General features: G+C 36.0%; 1 protein-coding gene across 8 annotated transcripts in view; it reads right to left on the bottom strand.

Moving 5' to 3' along the window:
* Positions 1–23,046, bottom strand: part of LOC110452087 (myb-like protein A) — an 89,087-nt gene that overhangs the window by 20,352 nt on the left and 45,689 nt on the right. For 2 of the 8 annotated variants that reach the window (XM_021500371.1, XM_021500375.1), the window contains exon 1: positions 3,505–3,738. The exons of 4 other annotated variants lie outside the window; for them this stretch is intronic. Coding sequence is in view for 3 of the 4 variants with exons in the window: in XM_021500375.1 (XP_021356050.1) it covers positions 3,505–3,531 (27 nt within the window). In the remaining variant the exon portion in view is untranslated. Of the gene's footprint in view, positions 1–3,504; positions 3,739–14,284; positions 14,367–21,519; positions 21,589–23,046 lie in introns of those variants that run through there. 2 more of the 8 variants (XM_021500377.1, XM_021500378.1) reach the window with 2 other exon arrangements.

Here is a 23,046-nt window from a genome sequence, read left to right as displayed (position 1 = left end):
TACATCTGTTACCATCATATCATCAACTTCATATAAATATCACTCACAAAAACATTCATTTGCATGAAACATCTAATAAATCAGTAAGGTTTGGTTACTGTGTGATGTCAGACGCAACTGCTTATAAAGTTTGAATATCAATAGACATCGGTCACGCTCAATGACAAGAAATTAAAACTCCTCATATATTGATATCACCAGTTTGATCAGCAAGCACATTCCCCAACAGATCCTCGACAGTTCACACATAATAATCAACGGACAGAAAATAAGTTTCGTTAGAATTAGACACACAGAAACAATCCACACCCATATTACAAATTGCGGTATCAATGATATGTATGTATTCTTTAGTCAGCAAGAAACGTAACTTTATTGCCATCCTTTTGTTATTATACAGGTAACACACTACAGGTATCTGATCCTGTGCGGACCCAGGTGCCAGGTATATTTAGTTACAGGTAACATCAACAAGTTGGTGCATTAATCTCCATTGTAATGCCTTACCCCAGGTATTCTACACATATTGAATTTATCACCGCAAGGAAATGTATGCTTGCTCAAGTAAATTAGCATCCTCAATCGCTTCCGTTGAATATATTAATCAATAGAATACGAAGTTGTGTATATAACAAGGCTCAACATAAATATAGCTATGAATGTAAAGAGAAAGTACCAAATGAGTTCATTGACCCTTTCACCCCTATGTAACTTCAGTAAACTCTTCCATGCATTGATTTGGATGAGTCCATTATGGTCTACAGTGGTGAAATGTTTAACAAGGAGTTATGAAACTTTCATCAAATTCAACTTTGATGTTCGTTTTATCAAACATTCAATTTATGTATATACGATAGCAAATTTTCTTAAAAAATCTAAAGAAATCATCAGCTTTGTTGTCAGAAATTTGTGATGTCATTTGATTATTTCTGGTGATGGCAAAATAAACGATTTATAATTCACACACGTACATTACACATTGAAAATGTATTATGTATATATGTTACACAACGGAAAATGTGGTGGCATTATTACCCTGTGCTGCGGGTGTATATTATAATATGATCATAGAAAATCTACAAATACAGGCCCAAGACTACTGTATCAGGGATATATACACACAGGATTACAGTGAGCCTGAGGACAGCTGTTGTACCTCCCAGCTTTGTTGGATCTCGAACCCTGATCAAACACTCAATTTGACCCATATATAACTGGCATATTACTGCCTTTATTACAGCATGCATGTCCCTTGATATATCTATAGTGTACTATGACTGTGAGAGACATTTTTGAACAAGATGTCAGCCCATCATAATCATTCATAATAACCACATATTGCAAGTGATCTTTTCAAGATGTGACACTCGACTGTGATTCACACTAAAACACCATCATAAAGCTTCAAATCTCAATTTTTCTACTTGCAACCATGCGGTTGATGTTCAGTGGTAGTGGCTGCTGTTTTGTTTAGATGCGAGAGAGAGAGGGTATTCTCATGAATTTCTCTCGATTCTGAGGAGATGAAAGGACAATAAATCTATCCCTTTTATCAAACTGATGTTAAGTTAAACCCTAATATCACAGCTGTGTCGGCCTGTCTAACACAAGATAATCTCCTATACTAATACCTACTTATCTATTAGTGCCTCACAATGGTCCCTCAGCCTCTGGACCTCACATAAACCTGAGAGGCTAAGTTCTTGGTGGTCAAAGTCATCCCAAGGTCAGGGGTATTTTTCTCGCCTTTATCTGATATCAGTGGAGAGAGAGAGAGAAGAGTGTAATAAGATAGATTAAACACAGATTAAACACAACTTCTGCATACCAAGCATTTTCTGGACAGTACAACTTTCCCCTCCGTAATGAGGGTGAATTGATCCTGACATTGGACATCAGCTAGGACACGACAAATATACTGTACATAGTCATTATATGTGAAGGGCAAAATTGACACCGGGCGAATATGGATCTTACATACTGGTGAAGGGCAAATATTTGACTGGGCAAAATATTCCTGGTAAACTGTATCTTTCCATAAGAACTGTTTGTTGAGGAAGGAATCCATAATCATATGTATGATCAAAATCTGCCACAGAGCGATATGCTTTTTAAAACTACTAAAGACTTTGAATATCAAAGTTTTATTTTCTACACAAACAATGTACTGCGCGTCGCAACATTTCAACACCGACTGGTCCCTGGTTGTCAAACTCTGAAGACTATTTTATACACAATCGTCTGCTATCATTGTTTTGCCTATTTTATTTCTCATGATCAACACATCTGATTAACTATTAAAATTGTATCTGCTGAACTTTATAGCCTGTTAATGGAGTAATGTTCAGGAATATTTTCTATCAGGGCTAATGAGAAGCTTGGTATGCGGGACTGTTTTATGGCTTCCAATCAAACATTTTGAACACCATGACCACCGTTTATCATTATTGAAACTATGCTTGCATGTGTCTTTCGATTAATAGAGTCAAGTAGAGTTCAGCATATCTCAAATCAGCAGAAATCAATCAATATACCCTACCGTCCCTGAGCGCCATGTAAAGTCCCTGAAGTGTATAGAACAGCTAGTCCACATTTCTACTCATGTTTAACATTCCAATCAGCATCCATTTTGTCCCTACATTGAATAATTGACCCTTGATTAATGGCCATTAGTTCACATATTTTGTATTTTCTATTTCCTATTAGGGTTTCTTTCGTTACAGACCTGAATACAGCCCTAGATAAGGTTCTTCTAAACATTGCCCATTTTATGTATGGTAGATTTTACTGTAATATGGTAATTAAGAGATGAAAGAGAAATGCTTATTTTAAATCATAGTTTAAAAGCATCTGTGGTACTTTCATCTGATTCTGAAGGACCAATTAAAGTCACATTTCAGAAGGAAAATATACATCTACTGTTTAAAACGAGACACTGAAAACAGTGGTACCTCAGAAGTTAAATGGTTACTGAGGCAGGTCTTGTTAAATGAGGTTCAAATCCCCTACTACAACACAAATAAACGAAATCTTGTTTAAACGAGGAGAAGCCAACCGAGAAGCCAACCGTATCTGCTGATAGACAAATATACAGTTCCTCTGATACAAATAAACAACATTGAGTTATGCTAAATGGGAGTGTTGAAATCATCTTCTATATAAATAAACACTTATAATATAGAATCACCTCCTACTGTACAGATATATAAATACAGTACGGAATCAAAATATAAATACTGTACGGGATCAAACCGTTCCAACAATAACGAGATACAAACACTTATAATATAGAATCACCTCCTACGGTACAGATATATAAATACAGTACGGAATCAAAATATAGATACAGTACGGGTTCAAACTGTTACAACAATAACGAGATACAAACACTTATAATATAGAATCACCTCCTACTGTACAGATATATAAATACAGTACGGAATCAAAATATAGATACAGTATGGGATCAAACCGTTACAACAATAACGAGATACAAACACTTACGCTACAGGAGCTTTCCTTGTTTCCCATTGTTAAAACCACCTCTCCATCAGCAGTGTACAACAACAACAGTAACAGACACAGGGAACACTAAACCACACATTGTTATGGTAATTAGTGAAACACCCCACAGACAGGTGCTCTAACTCTGGGTATAACTATACCATATATCTCCTCCAGCATCAGGCCCATCACCAACCCCACCTCATCCTTTACATCTATACCTCTGTAACAGCAGCAGTAACAACAGACAGCCCCCTACAAAGTCACTGGTTACCTGACATCAAAACTTCATTTTCAAAGTCAAACATCAGATAAATCTGCGTTTAGTTGTATCAACAACAGCAGTAGACCCTCTTTATATAAACAAGTAACCGACTTCTCTACACAAACTTTTAGGCTGTACTATGTAAGCAGAGCCAGAACAGGTGCTCCCCTTCCATACCCTCTGTGTCTTATGCTCGTTAGATTTCATAGAGCACATCATGAGAATTCTATACTCCACACCAACTGTGTATCAATATTGTCAGCTTAGCATCTCAAATAAATCAAAGTATCAGGTTTTCAAAGCTGTTCTTTGTCTCCATCTCTTGTCTAAAGTAGAATTAAATATACAAATCTGATCACATCAAGACTTTCACAGTTCTGAATTCACCTATCAGAGACATCAACAATTGCAGGCACCTGTCATGTATGTCCCCACGGATCACTTATCCACAATTCCTGATGACCCCCTACCTGTCTTGCTGGTCACTGGTCTGAATAGGTACAGAATCCACAACACTTATCATACACATGAATCAGTAATCTACAGATATTATATAACCCCCTACCACAGACCAATTCACTTCTGTCCTGCTGAAACAGGTTCATGTGGTCTAGATCAGTGCCATCCTCATCTTATCTAACAGGTATATCTGCTCCTGATCAGCATCAGAAGCCAGTTGAGATTAATTAGTACCCCTGTAATCTCTAACCCCTAATCTTTATCGCCCTTATACCATTCCCTTGACCAGTGGGAACAGATGGCACTGGAAACCCACTCTAGGGGATTCTTGTACCGCCTATGTGTGTTACTGATCACCAAAATACCACTTGGAGTACACATTATGATGAGCTTGGACTTAACCCTTTCACCCCTAGAAAACTTTAGTAGACTCTACCATACATTTATCTGGATGAGTCCATGATGGTCTATAGTGGTGACAGGATTAAGTTTCTGTTGTGACATTTAAAATATAGAGAGATTCAGACCAGATAATCGTTCAGCTGACGGAGCCTCTGTCAGGACTTTTACATTCATGATCTAACAACCTTAGTCAAAATTGCACATGTATGACAAAAAAATCCCCTTCCAGGTAACGACTTCTAGGAACAGATTGCCTTTATAAAGTTAAATTTAAAATTTTGTAGCCTGGAACAGACTATACAAAGGTGTATTATTTGTCAACTCGTAAAAATACTCCTGAGTAATTTTTGTGTGTGAATTTCATTGCTTTTGGCTCCTTAACTAAATTAAAACTGTTGTAAATAATGTAGTAAACAGGTATACAGTAGATTTATATCAGGTGCCTTGTTACTTGATAAGATATAGCCGAGATGTAAGTATATGCAGGCCAAGTGATAAAGTCTATGGTGACAATCTGACATCAGTCTACATCACACATGGTCTGGCCATGGGAAGCTGCATGTTTTCGGGCACCCTGCCCATTTGACAAAAACCTACACGTACACAATCTTACACGATTCATTAAGTCAGATGAAATCTGTTACCTATTATAGTCTGCTTTCCATGGGTTTGTGATTTACTGATCATCCTCGGGTAAATGTTACAGAGAAATATTAGCTAGAGATACATTAACAAATGAGGTCGGTCCAAAGCTAGAGGCTTAAACTGATAGAATTAAAGCCTGTTTTATAAATTTTACAGCATATGAGATTTTAATCTTTCAGGTTAAATAACTGCTCCCCAAGAAATATTCCTGTTGTGTAAATCACTGCTCCCTTAGAAACTATTCCTGTTGTGACATTCTGCTACCACTAGCCCTCCACCACTGGGTCGCGGGTTTGAGACCTACATTGGGCAGATGCCAGGTACTTGTTGTAGGTCGGTGGTTTTTCTCCGGGAATTCCGGCTTTCCTTCACCACCAAAACCTGGCACGCCCTTAAATGACCATAGCTGTTAATAGGACGTAAAACACAAATAAACCAAACCAAACCAAACCTATTGTGACAATAAATTACTGCTGCTCCTGATTTCTACCATTAAGATGCGTGTAGGGTGCCTGGCAGTGATCGGTTGACCATCAGGGATTCTGACAAGATAGACAACAGCTGATCAGGGGATAATTGAAATGGACACAGACTGGTCAATTAAGCTGGTCATCACTTTAGTCTAGGGCCACTTGACCTCAGCAGGAAGCCAGATGATTAGGAGGAAGAAGCACCACATATTGAAAGATTCATATCTTCCAGGAGCGTGACCCATGACCTCTGTAGCTTTGGAACTGAACCAGACTACAATGACAGAAAGATGGTCAGCATGCAGAGAATTTCTCTTCCTGGGTAATGATCCAACCTTGACCTTTTCTAATGGAGTTTTTGATGGAGAAAACAGAACCGCATTCTGCTTCAACATTAGTTTAAGATCTCAGTTTTAGTTGTTCTGGCCTTTATAACCCCAGAAAAACCAGCACTTTTTATCACCATTGATTCTAAAGGTATTTCCAAAGGAAAGAATCAGATTAATAATTAAAGAAACATTTTATCTATAATTTCCATGGTCTCCACAACACAATTGCTTCTCTTCTTAATCTTTCATTCTAAAATCAGCAATGGAGTAAAGTGAAATTGTTTGGACTTGGCCAAAACCCTGAACATGTCTCCTTAAAAAAGTGTTTCTTCAGGTAAAACTCTATTAAATTCAGTTATACTCAATGGCCATCTTGATTTTGAAAACAAATCATAGACAGCAGGTAAGTGTATTAAACTGGAATTTTCTGTTATTATAATGAGCCAGAAATATTGATATTTCCACCTCAAAAACGATACAGTATCCTTCAGTTGAATAAACAGAGTATATTGAACCTTTTCCCAGCAGGATATCCTTCATTATCATAACTACCAATTTCCCTGTTGATCCGAGATTGATTCATAAGAGAAAAATAACCAATAATTTGCATAATGAATGAAAAGTGATTTGGTGATGGAGCTAGTAAATATTGATCTAACCTCCCTTTTATCTAACCGTTACAGTGACAACATGCTTCACTTATCCTTATCATGCCTAGCAGATCGTTGGTGTATTACCGACTATATTCTAACAATGTCTAGTATATTACCGACTATATCCTAATCATGTCTAGTTGATTACCGTCTATATCCTAATCATGCCTAGTGTATTACCGACTATATTCTAACAATGTCATGGAATTGTATTGAATTCCACTTGTTTTAGTTGCGGTAAGCTCCTTACTATATTTATCCTGTAATAAGCCCATGCCTGGTAATAAGCCTGCCCATATCTATTGCAATTCAAAAGAAATGCCAGCAAATGTTATTTTGTTGCCCTATAATAAACCTTCCCTTCTTTGAAAACTTTGTCAGTTTGATTCAGTAAGTGCTACTGTTACAAACAGTTTTAACTCATTCACCACTGAAATCTCATAATGATCTATTCCAACCTTTGAATTGGAAGAGTTCAAATGTTATTTCAGGGGTGAATGAGTTAACGAGAAGTTGGGTGACAATACACTGGATACTTTACCTGTGTCAGGTGATATGCTAACATTACAAAATGTGTCAAATGACCAATCTGTAGAACACAACAACTAAAGGTAATACCAGAAACCGGAATGGATGCATCAAAGTGTTAATAGATTTGGTTGGTATGTTTCAAAACTGGAGGACAGTTTTGCCAGACCTGCATGTACTAACAAAAGGAAAATTGAAAGAAAGTGATGTTGATGATTTAGATGACAATTAATGAAAAAACTGAACAACCAATCTTCTTATCTAAAAAGTACACCCCATGAAGATCTAAAAAGTACACCCCATGAAGATCTAAAAAGAACACCCCATGAAGATCTAAAAAGTACACCCCATTAATCTAAAAAATACACCCCATGAAGCTCTTTGTAAATACAAATGGTACATATTTATCATAATCCATCATATTTCAAAAAGAAATTGTACATCTCACATCCTTCTTTTCTCATGTAAAATTTCTTGCATTAAAATTCCTGTTATTTTATCTTACCTACTCGGGTAATTCCAGCACAGCTGCATGATCACTCTCCTACACAGAATACACCAGACATATTCACCCAAACAATGATGTACTTCGTCCTACATATATGATTTAAGCGTTCAAATTATTCATAGTAAGTAACGTTATTGTGTAAACTGCATTCAATGTTAAGGAAGAGATGAGGAGATAGTGTTTGAATAAATTAAATTATTGAAAAGTGACTCGGTAGCATTAGCGCAAATCAATACCGAAGCATTGCTCTCACCTGTGTGTAGATTACATAATGAAAGGTATTTGGCCTACCTGGGTAATTTAATTGTAATCAATGCTTGTTATGTAAATATGGTGAAAGGCTGCTATGTGCTCTACTTATACGCCGCATACTAATTAATGAAAATCATTATCGTTTTGAAAACTGAAACCTGCATGACAATGATGTACATTTAAGTATCAATAAAATCGTTAAACTGTTTTGAATCCTGTATTATGAATAATGACTGCCCAGTTATGTAAGCAGTTTAGATGCCAAGCCATGTAGTAGGTACCCCTAGTGTTGCTGTTTTTGAATCCCAATACCTGTATATTTTGTTTTCCATTTTATAAATTATGAAAACTACACAGATTTCAATTAAACTATAGTATGTACCGTATATGTTGCATCATTTTTCGGCTGTAGCCAACCTACGACCATTATCCTGAATAGAATTATAAAGTTAATTAGATTGGAAATGACTTAATTACCAGGTATATTATTAAAATATTTTTTCAAAAAGTCAATATTGCTTGAAAATTTAAGTAAAACATTTTCTGTAAATCATGGGCCTACAACCTTTATGCAATACTTCAACCATAGAAAATAACTCAGCTCAATCCGTCTTAAAAACACCAATAACCCCACAATATATTCGTTCTTACTCACGATTGTAAAATGTGCATGCAGCTCCTATATCAAAGGTGCTTTTATAGATATCATGGAAACACATTGATACCTATCATAGAATTGTGATCTCCAGGGAAATAAATATTCCATACAGGCAGATAGGAATGTGATTTCTACATTATGACTATCAATCACATCTGATAATGACAATATTTCCCATACAATTACCTTATGACAGATTTGAAAAGTTTTCAGCATTTTACAAAATTTCACAATGTAACAGGAAAGGAGAGAAGCAGCAGCCGGACCTTGATTGGAATCTGGATCTCCAGACTCTAGACGGATGTTCCAACTAATTAAGCTACCTAGGCCCAGTTGTTCAAAAGGTGATTAGCTTAATCAGTGATTTGCGCAAATTTAAATTTTTGAGTAACTTTAAAACACAACCATTGAATTAGTTATAACTTTCCAGATATCAAATGTTTAGTAAAGTGAGTTTACATGCAAAATTGTTTGATTTTACCTTGAATATTGACGAAATTATTTAAGGTTGAAAAATGATGTTAAACGGTGATTAAGCTATAACCACCTTTTGAACAACTGGGCCCTGGTCACTGGCATCAGCCCAGTTATGCTACATAACGAATATCTACATTCATGTTAATTCCATGTTGATTTTTTTTTTTATACCTATGTCCTGCAAAGGTGGATTAAACCTATTTTGGGTCAGTAAAAATGTCCTCCTACATTATTTAGTTATTACGGTCCATCATCTGGTTAAATCCATTAACTGTAATGTGCTGTATATCAAAACAGGTTCTTTTTATCTCATACCAAGTCTGTGTCCTATCAAATTGCCCATTGATCATATCATTAACAGATTATGGTTTCATTAATATGAAGATTATAGGCTTACAATATCTTTTGTGTGTACTGATACCATGAGTAAACAGTATGGTATATTGGGGAGGTAAATTACTTTTATAATCCCATTTCTTTCCAACATAAAAAACCCCAATATGTCCCCAAAATCTGGAATCTCTACAAATAATCTCATCACCAAACACTTGTCAGAAATCTGATTACATCAAACTCTGCCAGACCCTAATTCTTATAAACCAACTCATCAGAATCTTCATCCATGGAACACTTGTCATGCCAGGATTTCATCAAGTACTTGTAAGAAACTGATTCCTTTTGAAAATCACATGACCTAGCTGTTTGACACTGCAATGATAAAAATTATGAAATGAACACCATCAAAACCTTCTGTAAATCCTGAATTGCTTTTCCGCATTTCATCAACAATTAATCCACTACTCACAGATAAAACCCAATCCAATCCTTTGCTTATACTGCTGAAAATGTTGAATCCAGCACAACAAATAACACATATCACCTTCATTTCCTCAAATTTTCATGAAATACCTTCACCATACTCCATTGATCAGATGAAACAGGAAAACTTTTTGATTTCATGCCAGATTTCAAATGATGCTTAAACTCCTCAGAAATTAACCCCTGGAACAGACACATGTGGCTGTAGAAAACAGCCATCAATTATTTCTAGGTACCCTAATTACTAAATTATCTCCTTCCTGGGTTGGTAATTAATATAAAAAGGTCATATCCTGACCAGATCCCCGTTATCCGACTGCCAGGGTGGTGTTAGTCCGAGTCAGTGGTGAAGGGGGAGAGGTTTTGTGGCAGCTTGTGTATGTGTTTCCTGTTTAGTTGAGCTTTGTGTATATGTTTATTTATACTAAAATTGATAAAGGCTCCGGGGTATTGTGTATAATCTGGGTTTGGTCGTAGGTGTTTGTTACCTGTGATAGTAGAGAATTGGCCAGGTACACAGACAGAGTTTAGACAGCTCACCTTCTGGCTACAGAATGATACATATCTACTGATATAGGGGCTCTGGAGTGGAGAGAAATGAAAACCTGTGTAATCTGACCCTTTTCTACAGATATAGGGACTAAAATGGAGAGAAACAAAACCTGTATAATCTGACATTTCTCTACAGATATAGGGGCTAATGTGGCTTTAACAAAACCTGTATAATCTGACATTTCTCTACAGATATAGGGGCTCTGGAATGGAGAAATGAAAACCTGTATAATCTGACTTTTCTCAACAGACATACATGTAGGGGCTCTGGAGTGGAGAAAGAGTAAAACCTGCATAACATGATATTTATTTACAGATATAGGGGGGCTAGAGTGGAGAGAAATGAAAACCTGTGTAATATGACATTTGCCTACAGATATCAGGGCTAAGAGTGAAGAGAGAGTAAAACCTGCAAATCTAACATTTGGCACCTTATAGCTATACTGACCAACCTTCAGTATGTGAACACTAACTGGGGCTCTGGAAGGGACAACTTTCGCTTTAACGAACTGAGCTACCTGGTGAACAGTAGTACCCTTGCTCAGTCGCACTATACAGTTATATCCAAATCAAAACTAAGGGGAGGCTACTGTGTGTACAACAAACTTCAGTGGAACTCTCTGTGATTTGCCTGCAGTGAAACAGGTATACTTTACTCATTCACCCCTGAAATTTCATAATGAACTATTCCAACCTTTGAATTGGAAGAGTGTAAATGTGTCTTTAGGGGTGAATGAGTTAAGAACCTATTGTTACTTGTATGTCATGGCAGATCACACATGGTCTTCATACTGTTTTCTGGGGCTGAGCAGTGGTAGATATGAGGATTATATAACTCCATGGTGAGATCGAGGTACAGTACATAAATCCATTGGTAGAATGTATTTGTATGGTACATGTACACCAATGTAAACAGCATGTAAGACTACATGAACTAGCTGTTAGTTCAAACTAATGTTCTGTTTTGGACAAAATACAAAAAAAACACCACAATTTAGATAGTACCAAATAAACTGAAGACAAATTAATTACCAACTAATTTATGTTTGTAAGCACTAGTCTTTAGATTACAAGAAAAGCAATTTGATTAACTCATTTACCCCTACATATTTAAACTGGACTTGCCCATCCATTAATTTGATTAGGTTCAAATGTAACTTTAGGGGTGAATGGGTTAAGATAAATTTCACAAGGGATTTGGGTCAGTAAGGTTGACTTCCACGGCTTATAGCCTAGGGGACTAAGTAATCAGCGGCTAATGAGATTATACCACAAGTAGGATAATTAGACGACCCTGACAGGTGGTAGATCAGGTACCCAGGTTTTCTGTTGGACTGAGTCTGTACTGTAATGACATTTTAATAGGTATTAATCCTAAAGAAGTATAAAACATGTCACTACTCAGTGAACCTATCATAAGACCAGAGTGTAATGGAAAGATATACCTTGTAATAGAGATAACAAAAAATGGGCGTCTCAAGTTTTCTAGTCTCAGAAAAGTTAGGGAAGTTTGGATTCCATTTCATTCTCAAATTGTGCAATGTGCAACGACCCAAACACATAACATAACTTGCCACACTATAAAACAGACCTAAGTGGGTATAATCTATAAAAGTTGCATGTTGTAACTAAAAGTTTTCGATTTTTTAAACATGACTTCATGAAACCATCACGGTATCAAACTGAAACTTTCATACGAAACACGCAACAATGTGACACAACTGCAATGAAAATCTCTCTAAAAAGCAGTTTGTCAGAAATTTTTTGTTCTGAATTTTTAAAAGAATTCAAAAGATATTTAGTTTTATCTTCTAAATTACCTGCCCATTTACCTGTTAATTTGATTCTAAATGCTGCAGACTTTTCACTACAGTACTCAGGCCCCTGAGTTTTTAATGTAAAGCACCCACTACTTGATACACATCATAGATTGCAGATATTGTCAGCAAAGATTTCATTGTGTCTCATTTATAAGTATTCACCAGATAACTCAATCAGCTTGCAGATGTATGACGAGTTGTCTCCCGACCATGGGTGGTCCACGGCCTACCTGAAATATCACCTGTCCTAATGAACGTCAGGTATGACCTAGAGTCATCTATGAAATTATTTCAGCTCCATTAGACACAGAATTTATCATTAAAACTTTTACCCTCGGGCTGACTATAATTGGATCAATAGTTAGTACAACATGTGTGGTGATGCATGTATGTGGTTGTGGTGACCTGTGACAACTGGTCAAGCTGACCCTTTGTTAGACTTGCTCAAGTCCACAATGAACCTACAGGTGCAACTTATTGATAACCACCATATTTGCATATAGGTCAATGAGCTGTTGTGGCAAACTAAACATGACTGTGATATAATTTCAATTACAACTGGATAAATCACAAAGTTTGAAAAAGGATAATTTGAATTACAGGAAACAAGGAAGGGGAGATAATTTGAAATGTAAGGGGTGAAAATTGTAAGCACAGATAATTTGAATTAAAGGAAACAAAAATGAAGGGGAGATAATTTGAAATGTAAGAGGAGATAATTATAAGCACAGATAATTTGAATTAAAGGAAACAAAAAAGAAGGGGAGACAATTTGAAATGTAAGGGGAGATAATTTGAAATATAAGGGGAAATAATTGTGAGCACAAATGCAGATAACCAAACATATAGGAATAAGAATATTGAAGAACTTCATGACTAATCCTTGACTCACACCAGAGAAAAATTTGTAAAGAATACTTATTTCTGATATGAAAGCATCTGAACAAAGGAGGAATTGTTAACTTTCCAAATACAGATTTCACCATGTTACATTGTAATCCTTTCTATAACTCCTTTTCTATTTGAATGCAAAGGTAGTGGTCGGTGGGAAAGACGTGTGCATTATCTATATATACATATAACATTGAATGAATCATTATGTTATACAAATTTACACAATTTGGAGCTTTAGACATTTTAACTTTACAGATACAAATTTCGTCTCAGGGTGATAACCTTGAAAATTACAGCACCATCAATCAGAATTACAACACCAAAAGAACTTGCAGAAATCCTTCTCACATATGACTGCAACAATCAAATATCAATACATTTCATATTTGTTAAGAAGTGTTACTTTTTAATTCAATATATCATGTCTTGACAAGACACTACTGTTTTGTCAGTGGCACATAAGGTACGGGTTGTCATAGGAATTCAGGGGTCATGCTGACTAAGATAGTCACCCATTGTCCTTTGAATGACACAGAAAGAACCCAGATTTTCATATAAAGGTCTGGGTTTGAAATAAGGGCTCCCTTGGTAGAAGCTACATCTGAAGAGATACTAGATGTAGTAATCACTCAATGAGGTCTAGAATTGGAGCTAACAATAAAACCGGGTGTGGACCAAAATATACCAGGTTTGTTGGGAAATATAATTTTGATTAGAAAATACTGCATTGTAATATAGGTAAGCATTTATAGTAAACAAAGCAAATCAGATGGCTCTCTGAAGGGAAATATAAAATGCTCAACATTTACTTCGAACTTATATTTGAGGTTTAGTATGCATATTTTTTTAAACGATTTGGGAAATTCCATCAGAATTTGAATTTAACTTCACGCTATTATCAGATCCTGAAATTTTTCCAAGGTATCTGGTTCTTTTGTAAAGTCAAATGTAGAAGATGTTAGTACACATACCAAGCTTTGAGATAAACATATAGTATTTGATATCTGAAATAACTGCAGAATAAGTAACAAGAAATCGTATTAGCTTACCAACATTGCAGAAGGACACGGTTCTGACTTAGATCCTGGATATTTGGGTTTGGTTTGTTTTTGTTTTATGTCCTATTAACAGCTATGGGCACTTAAGGACGTGCCAGGTTTTGGTGGTGGAGGAAAGCCGGAGTTCCCAGAGAAAAACCACCGACCAATGGCCAGTACCTGGCGACTGCCCCACGTAGGCCTCGAACCCGCGACCCAGTGGTGGAGCGCTAGTGGTAGCAGAATGTCAGACGCCTTCACCACTTGGCCACAGTGGCCCCCTCAAGCTCCTGGGTATTACTGGTGTGAAGGATTCAGCTCTATAACTAGTACTTTGTACATACACCTGTCGTTAGTGCAACCAATCCCACCTGTACCCTTTATCTACCTGTACTATCTTTACCTGTCTAGTTTTATTGCAAATAACAAGCATGTACTTACAGGTACTTAAGGTGCTCACTGAATAGTCACGTATACACTATCTAACGATCTATAATCATGTAACAAAACAATTCTAATTTACCTGTCATTTACCTGTCGTTATTAGCCCAACACCTGTCTAGCTTAACACTGCACTGAATACACAGCACTACACCCACATCAAATATAATCAGCAAAATTTAATGTTCAAACAGAAATAAATGTTGCGGAAAATTGGAAATGTCGTTAAAATAGTACTCCATAAAAGACCTATGCCATCTCGATGTAGGAACATGAAATTTTAAAATATTCAACAGATCACAAAACCTTTGATTTTACAACAATAAACATTATCAGGTGGCACTCTTGTTATCATAGAAGGTTGTCTATCAAAGAATTGTACCTAAATCGTTGTACTGAATCAATTTTCAATCAGTTGTAAAGGATACTCGTTATAGTTAACATTAATGACAATAAATTTATAAACATATGATTGTTTTCCCATAAAAACAACAGTCGACATGAAACCTTTACTTTAAGTCTGATGAGTAGGCTAGGATTGTATCTTAATAGCTATATATTCTGAGAGCTCTTGAAAAGAGGAGCCCCTCAATATGGAGATAATAATGTGGTAAGTGGTGGAAGTAATTGAAAATTAAACCAAATATTAAAAACACATCAAACTAAATGTACACTGGCTCAGCTATTCTGTTACCTTAAGATTGGCTGTAGATCATTGGAACCATTTTGCTATCAAATATCTTCAGCTCACAGATTTTAAAAACATTATCATAAAGATGAGTTCAACCTTTTACAAAATATGAAAAAGCTTTTCTCCACAGGAAATTCTCAAATCGTGATTACTGTATTTAATATTAATTCTCGTGTCCAATTTTGAGCAAGATACTTTTACACAGATCGGTGAGAAATAGGTTAACACAGTGCTTTTAATAAAATCTCCCGAAATCTCTGCTGGTTCAAGTGCCCTGATCTGATAATGTATATAATTATGTTTATGATTTATAGATAAAAATTCCTGGCTATGGTCCATATCCCGTACATACCTGTGCCAGAACACTCCCCTCCCAGTTTCCTTAACACTTAAACACTTCTCCGGGAAGATCAGGTATCTAACGAGATAATAGGTATAAGTATTGCAAACATTCCCGTATCAACCATCCCAATATTATAATGGAGGCAGAGAGAACATGACATTACCAATATGTAATGAAAAGTAATTGGAAAATGAAGTACAAAGTGTTGGCTTGGGACATACACAATTTTTGGATGGCTATAATTTGTTAGATTTATCTCCCTTGCATAGTAAGCTAGCAAGCAAGCACAAATTATAGAAACGAAGATTAAATGTAACTGTATCATACACAAGTTTATGTTGTAGACATGTGAATATCACAAACAGAACATATTAGAAAAGATTTTTTTCTTTATTAAAAGACAATTACACATTTTTTTCAATTATTTATATGTTATAAATTAGGTTAAGATATGTGATCATTGTAAAATTGAACTGTAAAATGTTTGAAATGAGATAAGATTTAATTGGAAAGATCATATACATGAGTAGGTGGCAATTATTCTGAATAATGAGAGATATCAAACATTGAGGAGAAATTCTTGCAGGAAAAGGGGCCTTTACTAGAATTAGTCTGTTAGTAGGAACAAATAAGAGATACTGAAAATTTGAAGAAAAGAGATTCATTCAGTAGGGAAAGGGACTTTAGGAGGTGAATGGGTAAGATTAACTGACAGTTTGACCTGTTATAAAAACAAACAGTATAAGAAAGAGCTGACCTCATCCGTCACTACCTGTATATATCTATCTGTACCTACATTTGTATGTGGTGTATGTATATTGCTGTTCTAAACACTTCACCATAACACCCCATCTCTATCACTGCTCCCGGCTGATTTAGACTTGTCTGTATCTACCCATCTGTCAGTTATTATAAACACCAAACTTTCACCTTTTATCTAATACTTGGCAACCTATCAGAAAGTTTTACAGCTTCTCCTACACAGACCTGAACACCGAGATATATGTTGTAGGAACAGGGCTGGACCTGTTAAAATTCACACCAACAAAAGGTTCTGTTACCTAAAATCTGCTGGGAGTTGATAATCATATAAATGTATTGGTCAATATTTGACCTTTGACAGCTGATAAAATGAGGTGGTCAAGTCGTTCCAGCCACCACTATGGTGGTCATTTAATACTGGTCAGTTTACTCTAGAATCTATCGACTATGTGTCCAGGAGAACTGCTATAACGAAGTGGTCAAGCTATTTTGACCGACACATTCCTGGTGAGTTTATTCTGGAACCTAACAAGTATGTATGAGAAACCCTATATAGAGTTGTCCATTACTGAAGTGGTCGCTTCACACTTAAACACCTTGTGTCATTTCCAGATTTTTTATATTTATGGACCACGAGTTTCCTCTGACTGTAAAGGGCTTGTTGTTACAACTGACCACTGTTTGACCAGTAAACACTTACCAATTTGGTACGAAAAGCAATAGTGAGTACCACACCTTAATAAACCAGGTAAAAACAAATATCAACACTAGACCCTGGAGTAAATATTTAACAAGTTAAAAATGTGGTTGTTTAAATGTGATTCAATTAAGTCACTGTAACAGGAAAGAGAGTCGTGTGTTTCCTTCAGGGATCAAACCAACGATCCCTAGGTTCCTAGTTGGACGCATTACCACTGAGCTGAAGGGAAATTCCCTCTAGCGTGAAACTAGAAGGCGACTGTATTCCTATGTACAATTAAAATCTGCCACACTACACCCCCCTTTTTTAATGTGTTTGCCCTTGAACACAACAACCTGTCACCACAGGAAGGGCCATAGACACCATATGTAACAGGAAAGAGAATAGTGTGCTTCCACTGGGGATCAAACCCTCATTCTCCAGGTTCCTAGTCGGACACTCTACCACTGAGCTAAAAGGAAATTCCCTCTTTAACTCAAAGCTAGAAGGCGACCTTATCCTATGTATAATTAAAACCTGCCACACTACTCCCCCCTTTTTAAATGTGTTTGCCCATGAACACCACAACCCAGGTTCTAACTCCCTGTCACCACAGGGAGGGCCACTGACACCATATGTAACAGGAAAGGGAATAGTGCCCTTCCACCAGGGATCGAACCCTCGATCTCCAGGTTCCTAGTCGGACGCTCTACCACTGAGCTGAAGGGAAATTACCTCTTTAACTCATTCACCCCTGAAATGTTATAATGGACTACTCAAACCTTTGTATTGGAAGATTTCAAATGTGTCTTCAGGGGTGAATGAGTTAACTCGAAGCTAGAAGGCGACCTAATCCTATGTACAATTAAAATCTGCCTCAAAAGCGACAAACTATCAATGATCATTCNCCCCCCCCTCCCTTTTCCTTATAAACTGCCCAATAAATCATTACAGTAACGATTAACTGTCTAACTCCCATGATAGACTATTTGGTTTACATAACAATTAATGTGTCAAATTACATTTGTATTGGCTAATGGTGGTCATAAATACAATTCTGATGTCAGTGAAGGTTACACTTTTTAATTTTTATAGATATTAAGGATCCCCTGGTCCCACTAGTTTTACAGGTTTGGGCAGTGGTGCAAGGATCCTTAATATTTACAAAACACAGAATCTATACCAGAGATAAAAACCGATCAAATTCAACCCCACATTTCTCAATGAATTCGAGGAGAATGGCCTTTGTTTGACATACTGACAACAATCAAAATGACAGATTTACATTAAAATTTGTCAGATACTTGTTTTTTAATAATATACAACATTTGATATAGCGTCCTATCTAGCTAACATAAGCCACTCTAAAGCGCTTTACAGTACATAGATATACAATTAATACAATTAGGATATACAGTTTTTTTTAGGAATTCGCAGGAGCTGCCTTATCAGGCGCTAACTACTAGTCCTATGCCATATGTGTGTATGCCTGTATGTGTGTGCTGGAGATGTATTTTTCTGTTCAGTTTATTTCAAATAACTTTAAAGTACATAAAGGTCATTTAAGTAGGATTGAATGTAGGAATGCTATAGTGTAGGCATTGGGGAAGAGAGTTGGTTTTATCAATTCTCATCAAAGGTCTTTTAATCTGGGACACATCGACCTAGAAAGAATTCATGCCCAACTGTTTAAATTCTTTACATTTTCCCATTATCAGATCAATGAATACCACATTTTTCTTCATAAAATTTTAAACGAAAATAATCTGTTTAATACCAAGATATAAATCTTGCCTAGTATATCTGACTGAGCAGGTGAAACCTGTCCATTGTTCTCTGATTGGGCAGGTGAAAGGAATCCGTCTACCTGTACCTCAGTTGCTATCAGACGTGATGATTATAAAGATTATCAGATTTTAAGAGGTTATCAGGTTGACATGTTTGTTCACTGTTCATTGATAAAAACCAAACTAAGGCCATTTAGTACACTCTTGTAATTTTGTTGTATATATACATGTATTATCAGTTGAAAGCCATGTTTTTGTCTTCAAATTAATTGCGCATGTGCTCTAATATTGTAACCCTTGCAATTTTTTTTTTTTTTTTTTTTTTTTACATGTTTAACAAAATATAATGGTTTACAGTAGGTATGTTCTCCTATTGTATATTTCGAAAGATACCTGCATCGAGATTTAGGAATGTTTTTTTCGACATGATCAATGCCGAACACTGTCAACGTTAGAGTATAAAAAGGGTGTCGAGTTATAAGACGGTGATATTAGATCATATTACCATCAATCTTACCTTGTCAGATTTATCCAACGGACTTAAATCCATTTTAGTCACCCTCGTCCTTAAATTGACATGAAATTGACAACGTATATCTAGAGGTATTTAGAGCAGATCTTGACAATCCGGAGACAATAATGTCATATAGATCCATCTTCCAATATATTTTCTCCACAGAAGTATAATACACAACCACACGTTACGGGATACAGGTAGGACACGATTGTTTGTAGTTTTATGACGTGACTGGCAGTAAACAAAGTACATACTCAAATTTCACACAGTACTTCCTAAACTAATCTTTTAAGTATACAAACCACACCTATAATGTCTGTATAATTACTGAAATAACGTAAAGGTCCACAAATTTTGAATAAATAAATATTCCATAGAATCGTTAAAACCTAATTTAATGTTAAATAAAATCATCATGAAACAGTACAAGTCTTCTGCTCAATTTCAAAAATATTTTAATATTTCAGATCAATTTTCTTAAAGGTTTGATATTAGAATTTCAGATTTATAAAATCTCAAAATCTAATTTATTAAGATCATTATTTGGGTATGTCTGCCATATAGACTTTAGTGGTGTGACGAGATTAATTTTGAAATTCAGTCTCCCTCGACTTTCCTCAACAGTGAGTTTTATCATACCTGGCTACACCTGTAACGATAATTACCTGGAGTGGGTATCATACGTACCAGGTGATGCTATGTAGTGTTCACTTACAGGTAAGTGGACAAAGTACAGGTATATCATACAAGACTCGCGATCGTTAGTGTATATACTACCTGTATAGCATGCTTTATCATAAATACATCTAGGAGTTTGTCACACCTGAGATTTATACGGAAGCTTGTTGCTAGATCCACCAGTAGTACATTTTGTCAAATAATCAAGGTTTTTCATTAGTATATCTTCGTGACATTGCATACAACAACCAAACCAGTGTTAATGGTCCTGACTCAGTCTGCCTCCAGCTGTGGGACAACATCAAAGTAAAAATTTCTGTAATACCTTAAAGCCTCCTAAATGACCATCAAAGGTCCTCAAGCTTGACCCTTAATACCTACTGTCCAATCACTGGATTTCCTACTTGACCACTAAATACTTTCTGCTTCATCATTAGTCCTGGAGCTTGACCACCAAATTTCTACTGGTCAGTCAGCTTTAACTCTTCTAACATATTTCTAATATTTGTCATGGTTTATTTTTAGACTGTTTAGATGCTCAACATCAACATTCTCTCCTATGATTAACACTTAAAATATTTTTAACTGATTATATTTTGTTATCTCTTATCAAAATAACACAGAAAAAAATCAGTATTTTCACAGAAAACTTACAGAATGTAGTGAAATTTCCTTTTTTAGGAGTGATTGCCAACTGTTTTTCTCTCAATAAGGTCTTCCTCAGTCTCCAAGTAAAACTAATGAGCAAACATCAAATTTTAGCCAAGAATTAGACCTTTTCATTCAATTTTCAATATAAAACCTGTCAACAACAATTTTACCATAGGTATTTATCTTCACCACCCAGCACCAGTTCCATTAACAAAAGGTCAGTCTGTCCCTCATACCTCTTCCTCACCCAATCCCAAAATTAGAAAGTAAAGCTCCCAGCTCCCCCATCCCATCCCCACCCCATCTTATACTATTCCACTCCCCCCACTTCCTATCCCAAAATGATAAAGCACATAATATACATAAATATATATACTTCTTCTCCCCTGTCCTGTTTCCTGTTTCATTCCCCAACCTTTTCCAAATATTAAAGAACAGGCAGAACACAAAAGTTTGATTAGGATGCAAAGACATACCTCCCCCTACCCCACCCTCTATCCCTCCATCCCCTGCCCCACCCTCTATCCCTCCATCCCCTGCCCCACCCTCTATCCCTCCATCCCCTGCCTCAAAATTACGTTAATGAAGAATGTCAATTACTAGGCTACGGCTGGTTCAAATTTTAAACAAAAACCAGCAGAACATAAAGAATAAAGAAGTGAGGATATAATAAACTGCATACACGCCGAATAACTTACCGTATCATAAACATCCTGCATCCTTCAGGTTGTAATTCCACACAAAGAGAAAGCTAACGGTTATTACCTTCTTCGTGCACATCAAATATACCGTTACACCTGATCACTGGTCTCCACTAGTCCTATTATAGCTCAAAGACGGCAAAAATAATTTGCAGTACTCTGGGCTTAGTACTTTGTTTTCCTATTTTTACTCAAATAAAGACAGATCCTATTTTCACAATTCAACAATTTCATCTCTTAATGTCCACTGTGGAACACGGGATTAACGTTTGTACCCAACTGTTCTGGACGAACTGACCATTCGAATACAATTGACCATCTGCCCAGCCAACAATAAATCTATTATGTCGCTTATTATAATATGCCTTATCCCACCTATTCAAATATTCAAATTAACCTTGGAGGGATGAAATACGAAACCCTGAAACTTTCAACACTTCATTAAACCTGAAAGCATAGCAACGACCATCTTAGCATCTACGTCACGTCCAAACTATTTTCTTTTCCTGCACATAAAAAGCAACATGATTGAAGCCACTTTATTTTGCCTTTTTTTTTCTTTTGTTCGTGTTTCGTTTTTACCTGGGACAACTTCCTATTCCAATTTAAATCAGGCAGATCTTGTGACCCTGTCTCGGCCAGCCGTCACGCACACGCGATAGACAATACTCTACCTTACAGTTAATATCTATCCAATATGCCATGAAAATAGATTATTTTTACTTAAAACTACACAGCACATGCCGTTCAATAATCAATTTCCTATCTCCTTTCATCTAAGGCTTTGCTGTGGAATTCCAGTGCTGGCTTGCATGCACCAATTTTATAGAAAAATTCAGGAATTTTTAAACAAATCAATAACAGCCACCAAGCTAAAACGTAAACGGTAAATAGTAACAGGTCCCGGATTAAAAGTAAACAGGTAATTTTTACAGTTAACTTGGGTATAAAACTGGAAACAAGTAAGTTTTGACATTTGTTATGGTTAGATTTTGACAATTTGTTTAAAAGTTTAAAATTAATGTGTAGGTACCAGGTGTTAAATTAGTCCCAGATATGTATCGGCAAATAAATAAATCTGCAGACTTTGAACCTGTTGGTTGAAGTACAAATCAGAAATACAAATATGATTTATGTCAATTCATATCAGGATTACAGGCCAAGCTCAATGTGAATGAATATTTCAAAATAAATATGGCTTTACCGAGTATACGTACAGGTAAGACATTAAAACTAAATGTAAACAATTATGTACAGGTAGAAACCTGCTGGATAGCAATTATTGATATTAATGGAAGTTTTTCTAACATTTCATTTTGAAAGATATTGGAACCTGTATTCCTCACCGCCATATGGTGAGACAAATTCAACCAAGCATTCTTGTCATGACTCAACCAATGATGATAGGCCAAAATTTAATAGGAGCCAACGGATATGATTTAAAGATTTTGAATGAAAAACATCTGCATAATAACAGAAGTATTGTGAATTAAACGGCAATGCTAATTGATTCATTGAAAAAAA

The sequence above is a fragment of the Mizuhopecten yessoensis genome, unplaced genomic scaffold (assembly GCF_002113885.1).
Source record: "Mizuhopecten yessoensis strain PY_sf001 unplaced genomic scaffold, ASM211388v2 scaffold6383, whole genome shotgun sequence".
NCBI lineage: Eukaryota > Metazoa > Mollusca > Bivalvia > Pectinida > Pectinidae > Mizuhopecten > Mizuhopecten yessoensis.
This window is presented reverse-complemented; position numbering and strand designations above follow the sequence as displayed.